The 20381-nt window shown below is 54.6% G+C and overlaps 1 protein-coding gene across 1 annotated transcript in view; it reads left to right on the forward strand.

Annotated features, from left to right (window-relative positions):
- Nucleotides 1-15663, forward strand: part of CDH3 (cadherin 3) — a 44032-nt gene extending 28369 nt beyond the window's left edge. Inside the window, exons 7-16 of the mRNA XM_037515977.2 lie at nt 121-296; nt 965-1093; nt 1889-2074; nt 3086-3327; nt 3685-3830; nt 4658-4882; nt 8245-8451; nt 10658-10788; nt 11169-11315; nt 13201-15663. Coding sequence (XP_037371874.1) covers nt 121-296; nt 965-1093; nt 1889-2074; nt 3086-3327; nt 3685-3830; nt 4658-4882; nt 8245-8451; nt 10658-10788; nt 11169-11315; nt 13201-13410 — 1799 coding nt within the window. The 3' untranslated portion in view covers nt 13411-15663. The remainder of the gene's footprint in view (nt 1-120; nt 297-964; nt 1094-1888; nt 2075-3085; nt 3328-3684; nt 3831-4657; nt 4883-8244; nt 8452-10657; nt 10789-11168; nt 11316-13200) is intronic.
- Nucleotides 15664-20381: the final 4718 nt, after the last annotated feature.

A 20381-nucleotide genomic window follows, 5' to 3' on the forward strand; every position in this document is an offset into this window, starting at 1 on the left:
GCATCACAAAGTGAAAGGGGTCAGAGCTGGTGAGTGGGGTGGAGGCACTCAAAGCTCCGGGAGTCGCCCAGGCTGCCCTGGGAGCTCACGTCGCCCCTCTACCCCCTCCCCGCTCTCCAGGCACTTCTGTGATGCAGGTGACAGCCACGGATGAGGACGATGCTGTCAACACCTACAACGGGGTGGTTGCTTACTCCATCCACAGTCAGGAGCCGAAGGAACCGCACGACCTCATGTTCACAGTTCATCGGAGCACAGGCACCATCAGTGTCATCTCCAGCGGCCTCGACCGAGAGGTGAGTGGCACTTGGGGGGAGCATTGCCTAATAGGTTTGCCCGGACTGGGGCCTGACGCTCAGAGCAGAGCAAAAGCCCCTGTCTCCACCCCATAGCCCCAGGGGAGCATTGTGATCTCAAGTCAGCTGGGACTGGTGGCAACTCCCTCCCAAGTCATGAGTCATGTTGCCGCGCGCACAGCTCCCTTGGACCCGCGGCCGCTGCCAAACGATCTCGTTCAGCTGGGGAGGCAGCCATAAAATGCAGACGTTTGATATTTCCCGTAGCTTTCCTCATTTCCTCTTGGAATGGCTCACTTAGCACGCACATTGCCCAGATCTGTCCCTTGTGAGCCACAAAGTAGAAGTAGCTCCGTGGATATTAGAGTTGCTGCCTGTCTCCTAATTAATACCTTCACCCAAATCCCCTCAGGAAGCTCCCGTTCTGGGTCAGTCCGGGGTGGGGTGCGGTCAATGCCTGGACTTGCCCACACCCCAAGAGAACTGTCTGAACCTGCAGACCACCCTCTGCCCCTCTTGCTTCTGTTCTTGTGGTGGCGGGTGAGCAGTGGGGTCGAGGCAAGAAACATTCCTGTCCCTCCACTCACACCCAAGTTGTGCCTGAGAGCCCAGGCTGAGGGACCTTCAGACCAGACCCACCGAGGCCTCACACTTGCCTTTCTCTGCAGAGAGTCCCTGAGTACACGCTGACCGTCCAGGCTACAGACATGGACGGGGACGGCTCCACCACCACAGCAGTGGCCATCGTGGAAATCCTCGATGCCAACGACAATGCTCCTGTGTTTGACCCCCAGAAGGTAATGCTCCCCTCCCCTCGTCGGATATGAAGGGCTAATGCCCCCCTCCCCTCGTCAGATTTGAAGGGCTAAGGTATTTCCTTTCTGAGACTCAAACCGGCCTGTCTTGCTCAAGCCCCACATCTGCCACTTCCTAGCTGTGTGGCCGTAGGCACACACCTAACCGCTGTGTCCCCTTTCCTTCCTAGAGACGGAGATGATTGTTACCACTGCTTTTTGTGCTGACTTTTAATTTAAAAAGAAAAAAAATCTGTGTCCACATAAGATAAGAAAGTCTTTGTTTGGTATGAAAAGTTCAACACCGTCAGGGCCACGGTGACGCCCCCCGCCCCTTGTTCTTCAGATGGCGCGGACTGTTGTGGCGCATTACTCGGGGGTTTATTCTGAGTAGTTGATTTCCCATCCTTGCTACCTGTTGCAGGACTGCCACAAAAGTCCCTGATGATGGCCCAGAGTGGTCAGCACCTGGCCCCTCTGCCACCTTCCTTAGACCTTCCCCATCGCAGCCAGCTGGTGGTCACCCATGACGAGGGCGAGGGCACCAGACGGGCGGGCCTCTGGCTGTTTAGAAAGGCCCAAGAGCAGTGTGACCTGTCCCAGCAGCCGTGTGGCTGATTGTCGGGCCTTCCTGCCCCCGAGTATACCCTGAAATCCTGAGAAGTGGATTAGCAGGTCCTGGAAATGGAAGGGGCTCGGACTTGCCTGGGGAGCGGGTCCCCAGTTGCTGAAGAGCCATGTCTCTGGCCAGCCTGTCTCCCTGCTCTGAGTGTGCTGTGCTTCCCCCCACACCGACAGTATGAGGCCCATGTGCCTGAGAATGAGGTGGGCCATGAGGTGCAGAGGCTGACGGTGACCGACCTGGATGTGTCCGACTCACCGGCCTGGCGCGCCACCTACCGCATTGTGGGAGGCGACAACGAGGACCGTTTTGCCATCAGCACCCACCCTGAGAGCAACCAGGGTGTCCTGACAACCAGGAAGGTCAGTTGGCTTGGGCGTCAGGCAAGGGCATTCTTGGGCAGTAAAGTCTACAGCCTCCAGGATAAGGAGGTTCCGCCTGCCTTGGGCCATTCGCCAGGGATGCGCCAGGCCTGTACCTTCCAACCTCGTCCTTCCCTCTCGCGCAGGGAAAGCCCTCCATGCAGAGGCATCTCACCCCCAAGGCCAACTGGAAAAACAGAAGAGTCACTGATCTAACCACACATCAGTGGAGGCAACACCCTCCCTGGGTCCTTTGCTGCCCCCATCTGGCCCCACAGGCCAGGCTGTTATGTTGGAATTCTTTTTTTTTTTTTTTTTTAAGATTCATTTATTTATGCATAAAAGAACTGAGGTGTAGGGCCTCCCTGGTGGCACAGGGGGTTGAGCACCGCACTATAAAGCAGTACACAGCCTCTGTAGCACAAGTTCGATCCCCAGCCGGCCAGGGAGCAACCCACATGGCGCAGCAGACCTCTCCTGGCTCGCCCGCTGCTCTCCTCAGCAGTGTGTTTCAGTCAGTCTGCCTGTTCTGTTCCCCACTCTGTCTCTGGTGAATCCTCTCCCCCCACATCTCCGGCCTATACCCCAGCTCTTGTATGCATAAATAAATAAATCTTTAAAAAATAAATAAATAAATAAATAAATAAGAAAGAGATTCTCCACAGCCATGGATGCACAAATGTCCAAGGGGATATTGGGAAAGTACTTTATACCCCTGCCTGAAAATGTCAGTGGCATCCCATCCCCATCGTGGGAAATGCCTCTCAAGTTTCTAAAACACCTTCTGTGGGGTGTTACCACCCCATTGGGAGCCAGTATTCTAGGGGTGCCTAGTCTAGTTGCTTTCGAGGTGGTCTGAGAGGCCCCACTGGATGTCCACTCAGGTAGTGCAGGCGGACAGTTGCTGGTGGGAAGCCAACTCCCCACTATGGGGCCTTTCCTTCTGACCCTGCAGCACGGCCTGGGGCTCCTCACAAAGTGGCATTTACTCCTCCTCCTCTGCTTGCCCAGGGTTTGGACTTTGAGGCCCAGAACCAGTATACCTTATACATTGAAGTGACCAATGAGGTTCCCTTCGTGGTGAAGCTCCCAACCTCCACGGCCACCGTCGTGGTCCTAGTGGACGATGTCAACGAGGCGCCCGAGTTTGTCCCACCCTACAAAGCCTTCGAGGTCCAGGAGGGACTCTCCGTGGGGACGTCCGTCTGCACCTACACCGCGCAGGACCCTGATGAGGGCACGCAGAAGATCAGGTACTCGGGAACGGACTCATGTTCAGCCCACGGTGCTGGCACCGTCACATGGGTAGTCTGTGATGACCAGCACATGCTGTCAGTACCATGAGGATCGTTAAGTATTTTGGCATCACCCCGCACAGGGTCCCTCTTCCTCTCCTCCCCAAGACTGAAGACTGAGCAAAGCCAGGGGCAGGCATTCTGCTCTCTCTCATTTTCCCTGCAGCTTCCTCCCCCACCAACCCTTGCTATCCGAGTTACCGTGTAGGGATGAGATGCATGTTCCACCCCTGCCTAGGCGCCCCCAGTTCCGTCTTCCAGTTGGCACTCGGAGGCTTGGAATGATGACAGAATTCTGTGGTGCTTCCTTTTCAGTTACCACATCCTGAGAGACCCAGCAGGATGGCTAGAGATGGACCCAGACAGTGGGCAGGTCACCGCAGCTGGTGTCTTAGACCGTGAGGATGAGCGGTTTGTGAGGAATAATGTCTATGAAGTTGTGGTCTTGGCCACGGATGATGGTGAGAGCTTCCTTCCAGCCCCTCCACATGGATCCGAGGTCACATGACATAGCATGTTCCCTCCATAGGCAGAGAATGGGTGTGTACGTGTGTGCGTGTGATGCGAAGGGGCTCAGCAAACCAATCTGGAGGGTTAAATGGGTTATTTACAGTAATGTTTTTTAAAGACTGGTCCTAGAGTGGCTGCCCACGATTCCAGAATCCCTAAAAACCCAGGTATTGAGAAATACCTGAAGACTCCTTTCAGCCTGAGTCTTTGGTTCCTTGAGCCCTGAATTGGCCTCCATTTCCCCCTTGGGATTGCTTGAATAGGGCTGCCTAGAAAGTGCCACAACTAATTAGTGATGACACAATCCTGATGATAGGATTGTGGCAGGGGGTGGGGGGGGTGCATGATGTGGTTGTTATTCTCTGCTTGACTTAAAATGAACCAGGCTGGGAGGCAGGTAAGGGGTTATGCAGGGTGATAAAGGGCAGCTTCCTTGAAGCTCAGCAGCAAGCTGTGCTTTAGCTCTAAGTGATTAATACTGGTTTTGCTGTGTAATAGATGGGTAATGAAATGACTGTGCATGAAGTGGCTGCAACTGTGCTGTGATTGGCTAGTAATGTCTGCCGTGGGCACAACAAGAGAACGATGGTGTGCATGCCACAATCTGCCATCACTGGTTTCATCCATAGTGAAGTGAGGCATAGAGGGCCTTACGGCTTCAGCTGGGCAGTGAACAGGACCGTCCTAGGGCCAGCTGGGCTGGTCATAAGGGAACTTAACCTTGATTCATCAAACCAGCCAAGGGCTGACAAGGAGTCATATGTGTAATTATGCACAGGGAGCCCTCCCACCACTGGCACGGGCACCCTCCTGCTAACACTTATCGACATCAACGACCACGGCCCGGTGCCCGAGCCCCTTCAGATCACCATCTGCAACCAAAACCCTGTGCTCCAAGTGCTGAACATCACGGACAAGGACCTATCACCGCACACCTCCCCTTTCCAGGCCCGGCTCACACATGACTCCGACATCTACTGGACAGCAGAGGTCAGCGAGAAAGGTAACAGAATGGCAGTAGGTGGTGACAGCTTGATTGGGTGGGCGTCTCCCCAAAACGTGACCCTACACACATTCCTACCCCACATCTTGTAAGTGATGGGGAGGGGGCGGTGCGAGGTGTCTTCAAGAACATCCGTCAGGTGCTACTTATTATCCTGGTCTACGCCTGTGGATTTGCCAGGAGCCTTTAAAGACCATTGTTCCCCAGCTGCTTTCCCAGGCCCAGGGAGAGCCGGGACGTGATGTCATCTCAGTGTCACACCCGAGTCAGGGCGCCAGGGGAGAGTCCCTCACGGGCACTGAGCTACTGTGCAGTGCTCGCGTAGGTTAGGGTACTTAGTCCTCAAGGCAGCCCCCTGAAGAAGGTACTGTTCTCACAAGCACACGTGTGCACCCCTGGGGTAGAGAGGAGCAAGCCAAGGCTTTCCAGAGCTTAAATAGCTTACAAAGTGCCGGCGCCGGGATGTGAACCCAGGCAGTCCAGGGTGTGATGCTCCATGCCGGCCACGGGCAAGGGGTTTTTCTTTTTCCCTCATCTACTCTCCCTGCCACTCTCTGTGTTCAGCGTTTTGATCCCTGTTTACAGATGGGAATGAGGTTGGGAGAGATTAAACAGCAGAAGCTGGGCACGGAGCCCCAGCTCCCATCCCATCCACCTCTGGCCTTCCCTTCCCAGCCCCCCCGCCCCGCCCCACCCCACTCCCACCGAAGCCGCTCAGTCTTCAGAGTTCCCAGTCCAGGGCCTTACTGGCATCGTGGAACGAAGCAGAGGTGGAGTCAGGGCGCAGTTTCTAGAGAGCAGAAAACAGTACTTGAAGCAAGCGAGACCCGGGGTGCATGCCAAGGTGGATCCAGCCCTCTGGTGCCAGCAAGGCCCCCAGAGACACTGCGTCATTCTGGTTTATGATGCTCCCTTTCCTCTTGTGGCTCCGGTCCCCGGGGAGAGAGGTGGAGAAGCCCTGCATTCAGGCTCTGCCCTGCAAATGCCCAGCGTCCCTCACAGCTGCTGAGCCCAGCCGAGAAAGGGCCCCCAGGCCTGCGGCCTCTACCCCATCGAGTTATGAGTCTTGTGACTTGGTGTGTCTGTCCGGCACTTTGACTTTGGGGAACCCAAGTTGGTCTCCTCCCACCCCCTTGTGGTCTAGAAACCACCTTTTTCTTCCCTGAACACACCCAATACAGGTGCGAGTTCTGGAGCCAGAATGCCTTGGCTCAAGACCTGACTCCTCCTCTTCCTAGTTTTGTGACTGGGCAAGTTACTGAATCCCTCTCGGCCTCAGTTTCCCTCTCTGCAGAATGGCGCCAGGGGTGGCTGCGACAGCAGAGGGAGTGGAAATAGGCAGAGCGTCTTGTCTGGAGAGTGGGTGCCCTCGTCACCTCTGCTGTTTCCCAGTGGCGACCACAGAGGGACTCTGAGGGGGTGCATCATGGGAAGACCCCAGTGATACCAACACCCCATCCCAGTATTGGTGCCTGCTTCTTGCTTTTTACTTAGTTTTCCTGACTTTGCCCCAGTCGTCCAGCAAGATAATCAAAACTCTACCATATTACCTGTGATCTCTGGGGCTCAGTTGGAGGTCAGAGCAGGGCTGGCACATGGCGTCAGTCTAGCTCCCATGACCACCAGTACCACTCCCATCATGAACGGAGAAGGCAGTACTGCGACATAGACCAGGGAGGTGGTGGGGAGACACCCTACATTGGCCCCTTCTCACGTGGACCAAATACCTGTTCTGCAGCGCCCCCTTCTGCCACTGCTGAGGGGGAACAGTGGGTCCTCCCTTCTGATCCTTTTACTAAGGGGCCCAGAGCCTTTGAACTAAAAATGGCTAGAGGTCACTGGGTAGGTGGGCTAGAAAAGTGGGGTTGTTTTTGATGGCCCCCATGTCTGGGGACACTACTGGCATTTGGTAGGGAGAACAGTAACACTTGGGGAGTCCTACGTGCTGTAGAATGGTTCTGCCCACACTGACAGCTCCCTCCTGGAGAAACTAGGGTCTAACTTCAAGGCCTTTCTTCAAAGAGCCTTGACCCTAGATTCCTCACCCACAGCAAGGCCCACCCCACCCCTGTTGCCACCCACTTAGGCCTTTGAAGGCCCAGAGCTCCTTGCAGCCTGGTTTCCAGCATCTGCCCCTGAGCTGGCATGTAGGCTTGGAAGACGTGAGAACAGGGGTTAGCATCTTTCCGCCTAGCTGCACCAGCTGCATCCACAGGTCGTGATGTATTTGGATTTATTAATAATTAGGCACCCTGGGCCTCCCCGGTGGCGCAGCGGTTGAGCGCTGGGTTGCGATGCTGCCCGCAGCCTCTGCAGCGCCGGTTCAATCCCCGGCTGCTCCCCGGCCCCCGGAGGAGGGTCCCACATGGCGCGCAGACCTCTCCTGCCGCCCGCTGCTCCCCTCAGCAGTGTCCTTCGGTCCTTCTGCCTGCTCTGCTCCCCGCTCTGGCTCTGGTGAATTCTCTCACCCTCCCGCGCTTCTGACTGTACCCAGTGCATGTATAAATAAATAAATAAAACAAAATAAACAAATAAATAAAAATAAATCTAAAAAAAAATAATAATAATTAGGCACCCTTAGAAATAGAGGTTCTCCTATCTGAAAATTCTATCATGCAGTTGAGGTATAAACATCATATTGCCAGCCACAAGAGCAGCATGATGTGTTAACAGAGGGCAGTGCACTTCCCACTGGGGGAGCAGGTGACCAGTCACTGTGACTGTTCGGAGCGCAGGGTCGCCCTCTCAGGGAGAACAGCCTTCTTACTGAGCCCAAGATAGCTGAGCAGCCAGCAGTACTGGAAAGTTTGTGGCTCTGCCTGCCTCGACTTTTACAAGTTCATATTAAAAAACTACTATGACTATTGTATTTTTTAGAAATAAAGGGGTGAATTTATTCTTTTAGTTCAATAATCCTTTCCACAGGGCCTCCCCGGTGGCGCAGTGGTTGAGCGCTGGGTTGCGAAGCTGCCCACAGCCTCTGCAGCACCGGTTCGATCCCTGGCCGCCGGGCGAGGGTCCCACATGGCGCGCAGACCTCTCCTGCCGCCCGCTGCTCCCCTCAGCGGTGTATTTCATCACTCTGCCTGCTCTGCTCCCCGCTCTGGCTCTGGTGAATTCTCTCACCCTCCCATGCTTCTGACTGTACCCAGTGCTTGTATAAATAAATAAATAAATCTTAAAAAAATAATAATAATCCTTTCCACAGTGGTGAATTTGATGTTCACTATCTTTGAGTTTTGACACTCGGGTAAGTGTGCTTGGGGAATCTTTCTCCCCGTCTCCTCAAACATCTGTTGTGGTGGACACAGTCCCCACCACTAACAACCTCCCAGGGTGAACAGATTCTCTCTCCCATCCAGGCGACTCTGTGGCCTTGTCCCTGAAGAAGTTCCTGAAGCAAGGCCCATATGACGTGCATCTGTCTCTGTTGGACCATGGCAGCAGGGAGCAGCTGACGGTGATCAGGGCCACTGTGTGCGACTGCCACGGCCATGTGAAGACCTGCCCCGACCGTTGGAAGGGGGGCTTCCTCCTGCCTGTGCTGGGGGCTGTCCTGGCTCTGCTGCGTGAGTCCCAGCACCTTTCCCCACCCCCCGGGATGGGGTAGTTAGAAGACACGGTTCTACCTGGGGACCAAGGGACCACCAGTGTGGCCCCATCTTCCTCAAGCTCGTGGTTCTAGGAGTGTCATTCAGTCAGTGGATAAGGAGCTTCTGGAATGTGCGAGACTTGAGGACATTGTGGTGAGCAAACAGCCTTGGCCCTGGCTCATATCATCTAGAATCCAGAGCAGGGGCTCTGAAGGGGTGGTGGTGTCCTGACTACCCGCACTGGCATTCCTGGGAATTTGTTAGCAAGGCCAGTTCTCAGGTCCCTCCTGACCTATTGATGAGACTCTTGGGGGTGAGAACCAGTCAGTAATCTCTGTCTTCAGAGAGCCTCCCAGGGGTTCTGAGGTTCTGAGGCTTACTGGAGTTTGAGAACCCTGGTCTGATGGGCTGCTGTATTTAGTTAAAAATATTTCCTTTACTCTAGAGATAGAACCTGTTATTTCTTCCACACTTTGAATTGGTGTTTGCACAGAAAGTGCATTCAATCAGATATGAATACTATGGCTTCATCAAAATACTGTGCACCAAGCACTGTTCTGGGAGTCATTATTTTATAAAATAGACCAATTCCTGTCCTTGTGGAACTTACTTTCCAGTGCAGGAAGCAAAAAACAATAATAACTTGTCAGGGAAATAGGTGTTTGCTGTGGAGAAAAAGAAAGTGTGGGAGGGTGGGACGTGAAGATGGGGAAGGAGATCTGCAGTTTTTAAATAAAAAGATGGGCTGGAAAGGACTTGCTGAGAAGGGAATATTTGAATAGACCTGAAAGAGGTGAGGGAGCAAATCATGTAGGCACCCTAGGGAGTGGTGAGTGCAGAGGCCCGAGGCCGTCTGTGTTTGGTGTATGGAAACAGCAATGACTGGAGTGGAGAAGAGATGAAGTCAGAGAGGTGCTGGCTGTGGTGGGACGTCCCGGTGGTCTTTGTGAGCTGTTGTGAGAACTCTGGGCAAAACAGGACATCATCGGATTTGGAGCAGAAGAGTGATGTGAGTTGACTTGACTTTTACAGGACTCCTACTAAATAGGCTGCAGAGGGTAAGAGTGGCAGGGAGACCACTGAGGAGTTGTTGCCGTGGTCTTGGGCACAGATGGTAGGTGGTCGCTCCGACCAGGATGCACTTGGTGGTGAGAGATGGTCCTGTCTTGCGTAGAATCTGTCAGGTTGATCTGTGGTAGGAGGAAGACAGCCAGGAATGAGTCTAAGATCTGAACAAGTAGAAACATGGAGTTTCAGTTTGGGAAAGGGCACGCGGAGAGATTTGCCAGGCAGGTGCATGGAAATACCCGTATGCAGTTAGACACACAAGCTTTGGGTGCCTTTCCCCAGAGCGTGGGAGGAGAGGGCAACAGCGGGGTTGCATCTAGCCCACATGGGGTGTGCATCTTGAGAACCCACTGAGCCCAAAGAAGGTTCAGTCTGTTTTGTCTGCCTGGAGAAACCACGGCTCCGTGAGCAGGCAAGATCCTCTTCCGTTCTACAGCCACAGAGAGTGCCAGGGACACCCTCTTTCTGTGGGATGAACTTGGGGTGGTCCTGGCAGTCAGGGAGAGCAGCCATCATCGGTTGGCCAGTCTCCTTGTCCCTAAAGCCAGTCCCTCCATTCAGGTCGCACCTGATTACTGCACTGTCTTGCCTTTAGCTTAAAATCTAAGGCTAATTTAGGGGACACTTGGGACCGGAGAGTCTTGTTGCAAAATGACATCTGCTGGGAGAGCCCCACCCCAGTAGAGGTGGCTTTCCTTCAGGAGGAGTGACGGGAAAGGACCGGGAACTAGAGGGGTGGGGGTAGAGGCAGAGGGGAGGGGTGTCCCAGTGCTGCCGGGAAGCTGAGCTTGAGCTGAGAGAGCCTGTCTGGGCGGGGTGGGGGGGGTGTCCCTGGTGAGGAAGGAGCCATGGGGAGGTACCTGCAGGTTGGGAACCTGCTGGGTGTTTGTGTGACTCCACCGCAGGGGGCGGGAGGCAGACAGAGCCAGGCAGGCCGAGTCCTGTACCCTTCTGGGAGCTGGGCGTCCTCAGAGGTGCCGGGAAGCAAGGGAGGTGTGCTCAGCCCTGGCTAGAGCAATGTGGCGTAGCGTTAGATGAGGTCCTGAGCGCTGGGGCTGTGCATGGCCGTGTGGTTGAGCGTGGTGGTGAGTATTCACCCTCGCCCTCTCTTCAGTCCTCCTGCTGGTGCTGCTCTTCCTGGTGAGAAAGAAACGGAAGGTCAAGGAACCGCTTCTGCTCCCAGAAGATGACACGCGGGACAACGTCTTCTACTATGGCGAAGAGGGAGGAGGCGAGGAGGACCAGGTCAGGCGTCGGGAGGTCTGGGCATGGGAGGTGGCCGGCCCTGGGCCACTGCAGGGACGTGTGAGTTAGCGGCTCACCATGTCAGCTGTGTTGACTGCACCCTGACCCGAAGCCTCAGGCTTTGTGCACAGCTGACCACGCACTCTGCCCAGGGGGTGTCCGGTCCGTTGCCGGCTCTCTGACCCCAGCCAAGGTCACCTTGAGACTGCACTTAATTTGGGGGAGGGGGTTAGTGTGTGGCGACTGGGGCTTCGGAAATCTCTGGACTTGTCTTCCAAGACCTGCCCGTGAACCGACTATCCAGGTGTTGGGGGGAGGTCGGTGGAAGTTACATGGTGAGACCGTGGTCTGATCCCACGCCCTCCTTCGCTTTCATGAAGGACTATGACATCACCCAGCTCCACCGTGGCCTGGAGGCCCGGCCTGAGGTGATCCTGCGCAATGACGTGGCGCCCACCTTCATCCCCACGCCCGTATACCGCCCGCGCCCCGCCAACCCAGACGAGATCGGGAACTTCATCATTGAGGTGAGCGTGTGCAGCCGCAGGGCCATGTGCTCAAGCACTGGCGGCAGGGGGGTGGCGCCTGGGCTCTGGGTGTTGGCTCTGGGTTCAAGGCCAGCCCCATCACCACCCAGCTGGGTGAGAGTAACTGGGGCTTCTGTTTCCTCCTGCATAGAGCCCTAACTTGCGGTGGGTAAGGATAGGCTAGGCATAAGTTATTTACTTATTTACCTGTGCAACAAATACAGCAGTTACTCAGAGAAAACAGGAGCCTGACGACCTGGGTTGGAAGTTGTGGAGATCCCAGGTGATCCCATTGGGGGACAAAGGCTGGGCCCCTCTGTTGCAGGCTGTAAGGGTGGGATGAGCAGCCCCTGGAACAGGCCGGCATGACCTGGGGAACTTGAACTGCTGCTGCCTCTGACTCACCCCTGAGGCTGAGATTTAGTGGATGGCTGGCTTCAGAATTTTGAAAAGATTCCCACATAATTGAAGTTTGGGATGCACTGGCCGGATCCCTGGCATTTGTTGGGGAGCGATTGCTATTGTTGCTGATAACTGTGAACCCTTACACGCTGGACTTACCTGAAGAATTTTGATTCATACCAGTGCCTCGATCCAGGCATCCAAGTTTTTCAGCTCTGACAGGTCTTTTGCTCTCCAAGGGAATCACTCACACCCTGGGTTGTGAGGGACACCAAAGTGAGTACATAGGAGAAGAGAGGAGCTTAGCACAGCCTGGTACCTTGTCAGCAATCCGTGAACAGGTTTTGAAGAGGAAGGATGGATGCCCGCACAGATTGGTGGATGGATTGGGGGATTTGAGGAAGCTGCCCTGGGCAGAAGGCTCGATGGGCAGTCACAAGTCCTCACCCTGTTCAAGTTCTGCCTGAGCCTTCCTTTCTGCAAAGAGGGAGACCGAACAGCTCACCCTTCTTGCCTTCTAGAATAGCCTGATGGTGAGGCTCTGTTCTTGGGCCTGAGCACGCTGAGAGTGCTGGCAAATCAAATCATTTGGGGGGAGACTGCAGGGGGCAGCTGGTCTGAGAAGATGCCTGTCCCTAAGTGCCCGGAGCTTATTCCTCCAGTTTGATGAAGACACCTTCAGAATGTCTGTGTGCCGGGCAGTTGGCAGATACTGTCTTCCCCCGTTCGCTCCGCAGGGCAGGAACACTGCTGTCATCCTCACTTTACAAGGGGAAAATAGTGTCCCACTCTGCCAGGGACTGCTCTGATAAGCGCTTTACAGTTGTTCCATGTGTTCATTTATTCCTCCAAACCTGAGGACTCCCCATTTCAGAGATGAGGGGGAAATGACAGAGGCTCAGGGACTTGCCCAAGATCACAGAACCAGTGTATGAGGCCTGTGTCAGGGTCCCCGCCTGCGACCACACACCTGTATCCCTCGGGGCACTTGCTGCGGGCCTGCTGGCTCTGCAGAGCATGCCCAGCTGGCCCTGAAACAGCCCATTTACACCTGGATTTTCTTGTAAAAAGGTGAGCGAAACTTAAAGTGTAGATAAATAAGGTAGAGTTCCTTAGTGTTTTCTTAATTATATTTTCTTTTCTCTAGCTAACTTTATTGTCAGAATATACTAGATAAAACACCACAACACCTGTGGGTTAAGTGACTGCTTATGTTTTTGGTAAGGATTCCGACCACCAGCAGGCTGTGAGTAATCGTTTTCAGGGAGTCAAAAATGGGACGAGAATTTTCAGCTACTGAGGAGGGGTCGAGGCTCCTAACCCCCAACTGTTCAAGGGCCAGCTGTGTAGGCCTGACATTCCTTCAGCCTTCCAAGCCGTACAGGAGGGGAGCGATGGCGTCGCAGATGTGGGCATGCCGGCCCGGCCAGGTGAGCACGCCCACGCCCTGCAGCTCCTAACCACCTGCTCTCTGTCGCCACAGAACCTGAAGGCGGCGAACACAGACCCCACTGCCCCCCCTTACGACTCCCTGTTGGTGTTTGACTATGAGGGCAGTGGCTCGGACGCCGCCTCCCTGAGCTCCCTCACCTCCTCGGACCAGGACCAGGACCAGGACTATGACTACCTGAGCGAGTGGGGCAGCCGCTTCAAGAAGCTGGCCGACATGTATGGCGGCGGCGAGGATGACTAGGCCTCCCGTCAGCAGGGCCAGGAACCGGACGTCAGGCCACGGCCACAGCTCCCAGGTGTCCCAGTCCCACCTCAGCCAAGGACTTTGGAGCTGGTCGAGAGCGGCTATAGCAGCTCGGAGGGGAGAGACCTGAGTCCGACATTGAGGGGTTGGTTTCTGAGCCTTTGGGAACAGAGCCACGTGGGCAGTTTGCTTTCAACACTAAAAACCTCTCAGCTCAAGCCGGGGTTGCCCCGGAAGCCGAATTTCTGAAACTCTCATCTGCCATAGAATGTGCTGCGCCGTCTCCTGGGCCCAGACTGATTTTGACCCTCCTCGTGGTGACATTCTTCTGGAATGGACCCTTCTCCTTAGAAAAAGGTCTTGTTGTAACCTGGTTTTTTTGGTTTTTTTTTTTTTTTTTGTTTTTTTTAATTTTTAAAAAGTTAGAGGCAGGTCCTCAGCCATCCCCTGGAGTCCTCTGGAAGCCCAGCCTGGACCTGCTGTGTGTGGAGCCCTCGCCACTCATCCCCAGGCCCGAGGCCTCATGTTCAAATGGGTTACAGCGTTTTTATACTAAGTGTGTCTAGTTTGTTCTTTTTTATTTTCCCTTTCAAGTGTAGATGAAGAGTGATGACAATCGTGTAAATGTGCTAGAACCTTTTTTATTAAAGGAACTTTTCCCAGAGGTGCCAGGGAGTGACCTTTTTGACACAACTCACTGTATCACACAGCCATTTCAGGTGTACACTCAGTGGATTTTAGGGTTTTCAGCTGGACTGGGGGCGTGAGCGCCTTTGCCCTGCCAGCCTCCCCCCAGCTTTCTCCCAGTGGTAGAGGAAGCTCAGGATTCATTTACGACCCAGGTCGGGGCAAACCATCTGCCTCCCCCACAAATTCCCAACTGCTCTTCTGTGTGTGAAGACCGTTAGCCTCCACCCAGGGCCTGAGCCCTCCCCCACGCCCCAGAGCTACCGGCGACATCTTTTCTGGAAGGGTGACCGCTGTCGTGGGTGTGGTACTGGAGAGTTCGAGTCTGTGGGCACAATGTCGAGAGGCAGGGGTAGGGGCTCCGACTCTGCTATTTCCCAGCAAGTCTCTTAACCTCTGCGCTGGCTTCAGTTTTCCATGTATTAAATGGGAGCTTCTCTGGAGACCGAATGACACCTTACATGGTAAGTGCCATTCGTGTTCATTGGTAGCAGTTACCATTTATTCAGGCCTTTGAGGGCCAGATCGCTCTTAACTTGAATGATTTGCAATCACACTGTGAAGGGATTTTCCAACTTTAAAGAATGGCCTCTTTGTATTTTTTTTTTTAAAATGACACCCGATGGGCATCAGAATCAAGCCAGACAGAAAATTAGAGAACTCGCCCAGGATGCTGGTGAAACCGGAACATTCCTAACAGCCCTGGGGCCTGATGTAGGAGTAAGGGCAAAGAGGCAGCAGGGAGAAAACTATTTCATTTTTGCCTTTGCTAGAGTGATGTTTCAATTTCTCTTGACAATGAACCAAAAGAAGGGACTCTGAAGTGAAGCCAAAGGGATTGCTGAAGCTGAACTAAATGTCCTTCCTGTAAGAGTGAGTCTTTCGAGCAGAGGTAGGCAGAGGGCCGCCCCGGCCCCCAGCATCAGCCTCCCTGGCTGCACCAGAGACTGCAGGCAGGACCCGGCAGTGTGTGAGCCTCCCGGACATCCATGCACATGCGCGTGTGAGACCGAGGCGCTCAGGAAGGACTGCAGGTGTCCTGACACCTCGGGGCCCAGATGGAGAAATCAAGAGATGCAAGTAGGGTGAGACACCTCCCCTGTCTTTGGTCTGCAGCACCTGAGCCCACGGTCCAGGCCACCTCCCGCCTCTCACTCTGCGTCTCAGATGCCTCCACCAGAGCCCTGCTCCTCTTGCTGGCGAGGTGGAGGATTACAGGTACTGGAGCCAGCAAACCCCTGCTGCCCCTCATCGCCAGCTCCCCTCTGTGGACCTGAAGCAAGCCTGAAGCCCTGCCTGTGCAACTGAGACTCGTAATAAAACCAAATAGCCACTCGCAAGGGGTTAAGCACAGCACTATGAAGCTATCCACAGCCTCTGCAACACGAGTTCAATCCCCAGCCAGGGAGACGACCCACATGGTGCAGTAGACCTCTTCTGTCTTGCCCGCTGCTCCCTTCAGCAGTCAGTCTGTCTGTTCTGTTCCCCACTCTGTCTCTGGTGAATCCTGTCACCCCCCACCCGCCGCACCTCTGGCCTGTACCCCAGTTCTTGTATGCATAAATAAATAAATCTAAAAAAAAAAAAAAAAGACCAAACAGCCACTGTTGAGGCTGGTCTGGCTCACCTGAGATTTTAAAGGGAGTTGAGGAGGAAAAGCTAGCGGCCTTTCCTAGCCATGCTGGGTCTCTGTTGAATCTAGATTCCTTTGGCGGTGGAACCAGTCACCTCTGAGTGATCTCGAAAGAACAGCCTGGGCTCTGATGGGGACAAGTGGTACGTCACTCCCTCACTCTCCTCCTCTGCAAATGGGACCGCAGGATTCTTGCCTAGAATAAAAAATCAAAGTAATCGCAGCTCGTAAGCCACCAGCACTAACCACTCAGTGGGTGCTGTTCTAAAGTAACCAATGAGACAGACTTAGCAAAGGGGACCCTCTGAATGGTTTCTTGGGTCCGCAAATGTTGATTCTTCACATTTTATGGTTTAACAGTTTGGTGTGTGTCCTTCCAGTGTAACCCCCCCTCCCCAGAAACCCCACCCCTACCTCGTGAAACACATTCTTTTTTTTTTTTTTTAATTTTTTTTAAGAACTTTTTTTTTTTTTTTCTAGATTTATTTATTTATACAAGCACCGAGGCACAGTTGGAAGTTCGGGAGGGTGAGAGAATTCACCAGAGCCAGAGAGGGGAACAGAACAGGCAGACTGACGAAATACACTGCTGAGGGGAGCAGCAGGCGCAGCGGGAGAGGTCTGCGCGCCATGTGGGACCCTCGCCAGTGGCCGGGATCGAACCAGCGCTGCAGAGGCTGAGGGCAGCTTTGCAGCCCAGCGCTCAACCGCTGCGCCACCAGGGGAGGCCCTGAAACACATTCTTAGCATTATACCTTTTTAACAGGACACATGAGGCTGCCTTACGTTCTCCAACACATGCTGTTCAAGCATTAGCGTTTATGGGATCTCGCTGTCATCCGTGGGCGCTAGTAATTCTAGCTTTTTGCTCTTAACAGTGTTGAACTCCCCAGGCTTCATCTCTGCAGGCACTTCAAAGCCAATCCCCCAGCTGGCGAGACTGACCGAGGGAAAACTGGTCTTAGTTGGGGTCCAGAGTTCTCAGTTCCAGGCAGAGAGATCAGTCTAGGATGACTGGTTGCTGGAAGGACCCCCATCACTCTATTAAGTAACTCCCTACTCCTGCTTTTAAAAGCCAAAGTCTCAGCACCCCAGTCCAAAATAAGGATAAAATGAAATTCTGTTGGAAGAAAGGGTTGGGTGCCCACCTCTGTGGCCTCGTCCTGATGTTTCTCCCTAAGTCCCAAACGCAGAGCTCTACAAGTGACTCCCAATCTGGCCTGTCTCTGTTCAGGGGAAAATAGGGCTTAAAGCAGGCCAGACCCCCAGGCCTCATCTCACACCATACCTTTTCCCTCAGTGCTGACCCGATACTCCTATTCCTGCCAAAGAGCCTGCAGATAGCAACTGTCTTCCCTGGTGAGCTTTGCCCAGGCCCTTGAGGGCCCTGAGAAGTGGATGAGCAACTGAGGCCCCAAATTCTTGGCCTCCTGGACTTAACCAGGAACCCTCACAGGGCCACCGCAAGCAGACCTGGGCAGGGGAATGCTGAGGGATGGCCTGCCTGGGAGGGGCCCTGAGGTCAGCCAGGCCAGAGCACTGCCTTGGGAAGGGTGAGAGTGGCCACCTTGGGAGCCACTGGCAGCCCACACCCTGGATATCCAGTTCCAAACTGGGGAGCTCCACAGGGCCAGCTCCCTTCTGGCTGCAGCAGTCATCTTCCCACCTCCCACTAGATAACCTAAGGAGGCATAGTTTAGAGCATCAGCTCAGATCCCAGCACTTCCAGGCATACTATCGTAGACAAATCACTTAACCTTTCTGCACCTCCTTTTTCTCATCTGTAAAATGGAGGAGTAAATGGTTTAATGTTTGTAAAGTGCTTATTAGGGTGCCTGACATACAAATGCTGCCTGCACCTTATTGTTACCACTGTGGTGGGTTTTGAGGGGATAGCAGGGCCAATGATGGCTCCTTCTCCACACTCACACCCTGGCTGGGAAATGCACTTCCCAGGTGGAGTCCGACGCTCCCCGAAGGCAGCAGCCGCTTCAGAGACAGGCGCTGATTTCCCCAGTGGCCCTTCCTCTCGCGGCCAGCAGAGGGCACCAGTCAGCTGACCCACGGCAGAGCGGGTGCGGCTCCCCTCTTGGGCTCCCCACCAGGGGGAGTCTGCGGGCAGGAAGGGCCACCATGGGCGCCTGGTACTGCGTGTGAGGCTGTGGCGTGCCAGGAGCTGCCCTGGACACTTTGACGGTGACAGTGATGGCCGTGGCAGTCGTGTACACTGAGCAGTGACTGGCCCTTCACGTGCCTGGAGTCAGCTACGTGTTTTCTCCCACCTCACCACCTGGGGAGAGAGGTTTTATGGTTACCCCCCTTTTTAAAAAAAAAAAGATTTATTTATGCAAACAAGAGCTGGGGTTACAGGTCAGAGATGCTGGGGTGGGTGGGTGAGAGGATTCACCAGAGACAGAGTGGGGAACAGAACAGACAGACTGACTGAAATACACTGCTGAGGGAGCAGCAGGTGAGACAGGAGAGGTCTGCTGCGCCATGTGGGTTGCTCCCTGGCTGGCCAGGGATTGGCCAGGAATTGCTGCAGAGATTGCTTCATAGTGCGTGCTTAACCCCTTGCGCCACCAGGGAGGCCCTCGTTCCCCTTTTTAAAGGAAATCAAGGGTCAGCTACTAACTTATACACAGCAAAGAAGTGGTAGAGAGTTTTGGGATCAAGGTCCCTTTGATTTCCAAGTATAGACTCCTAACTGTGAAGAATAAGAAACTCCAGCTCTGGTGATGATGTGGGGGCCAGCAAGCAGGCGTGGAAGAGGCTCCTCAGGACATAGGGGTATCCCCACCCCACAGAAATGGCCCTACCTGAACCTGAGATGCTAAGGCCCTGATACACAAGAGCCACAGCATTTCTAGCCACTTCTGTTCCCCCTGCCTCCCCTTAGTAAGTGGGGTTTTACCCTAGGGCTTTTTTTTTAAGACTTAATTATGCATACAAGAACTGGGGTGCAGGCCAGTGGTGTGGGGAGGGAATGCCAGCGAATCAGGAGAGGTCTGCTGCACCATGTGGGTAGCTCCCTGGCTGGGGATTGAACTCATGCTGCCATGGCTGCTGATAGCTTCACAGTGCTGAGACAACGCCTTGTGCCACTGGGAGGGCCCCACCCCACCCCAGGGCTTTTCTAAGTCTTTCATTTAGCAACTATTGACTGAGCAGGTGTTCTGCACCAGGCACTGTTTTAGTGGTGGGAGATAGAGATGCAGAAAATAGCTCAAAATTCCAACCCTGATCTTTGGGGGGATCAGGGCAAAAATGTGTGCAGGGTCCATATACCCTACGTGTCAAGGTTATAAACTTAAAGCTACTCTGATCTTCCTACTTAAACAAGCACGTCTTAGCTGTGACCTGTAAGACCAGGTTCTCATCCAGATTCCCAGACAACTGGAGCACTGGGCCAGAGTGTGGCTGTGCCCCAGTTCGCCCCAGCCCAGGAGCAGCGGCCAGTCCACTCCTGCCCCACCCCAGGCTCCATCCTGTGCCATGAGGTTCTTGGAGGGGTGCGGGGGTGTACACATACCTCCACCCACACGTTGAAGCTCCACCCACTGGTCAACAGCCTTCCAAAGCCCAGCCCTTGCCTCCCAGCGTAGACCTTACAGCAAGCGCTGTGCTGTTTGCCCTCAGGCAGACCTGGGAGGCCCAGGGGCTGAGGCCAGGGAGGGAGATATTGGTGGTTGCCAAGTCACAACTCCTTAGCGCCCCGAGAGGGGAGCCCGGCAAAGGTCCTTCCTGCCCAGGCTGAGGCCATCTTGCTGACTGGCCATGGGAGGCAGACAGTGAATGAGACAAAGCACTCAGATACATGGTGCAGTGAAAGGTGCAGCTGGGATGGGGTACAGGAAGCAGGGCTGGGGTGGGAACTCGGTTCTAGCAGTCAGGGGTGGCCTTGCTGAGCAAGGACTGGAGGCTGCTGGGGAACAAGTGTTCAGGTCTCACAACTAGGTGGAGGGAGCAAATGCACAGGCCCTGAGGCAGGAGTGTGATGGCAAGGAGGCCAGCATGGAGGCCAGCGTGGCTGGAGCGGAGAGAGGGCGAGCACAGCACCAGCCCAGGCAGCTAAGAACCAGGGCTCCTGTTCTGGGCCACACGGGCTCCTCCACGCCCCAGCTGAGCCTGAGCTCAGGGCAAGGCCGGGTCCCAGAGGGCTTGGGAAAAGGCCTGACTCAGCAGCCTCGGCTCATCCCGTAGCTGGAGAAACCTGATTCCTCCTCTGCTCCATCCTCAGCCTCTGAGGAGGGAAACTGCAGGGACCTGTCAGGGCCTGCGGCAGCTGCAGAGCAGGAGCTGCAGGATTCTTCTCTCGGGGCCCCTGCGCTGAAGGGGGAGCAGGGCAGAGGCACCCCAGTTCTGGTGGGGCAGAGCGGTGGTAAGACCGCAGCCCCTGGAGGTCTCAGACATGTGTGGCCCGCCAGCCTGGCCTCCCCCAGCCTCGGTGTCCTCCAGACGGCACCACCCTTAAAGGGCACCACCCTCAAAGGGCAGAAGGAGAACGCTGTGGGGTGCTGTTTGAAAAGCACTCAGAGCAGTTGGGGTCCAATAAAGTAACCGATACTGTTGTTGCTTGTCGCTAGGTCTTCTCCAAGTGAGGGGTGGGCCGGGAGCCGCCCTGCATTCCTGTGCCCACTGCCCAGCC

Source organism: Talpa occidentalis, unplaced genomic scaffold, assembly GCF_014898055.3.
Source record: "Talpa occidentalis isolate TD23 unplaced genomic scaffold, MPIMG_talOcc4v2.1 talOcc4.17, whole genome shotgun sequence".
In the NCBI taxonomy this organism is placed as follows: domain Eukaryota; kingdom Metazoa; phylum Chordata; class Mammalia; order Eulipotyphla; family Talpidae; genus Talpa; species Talpa occidentalis.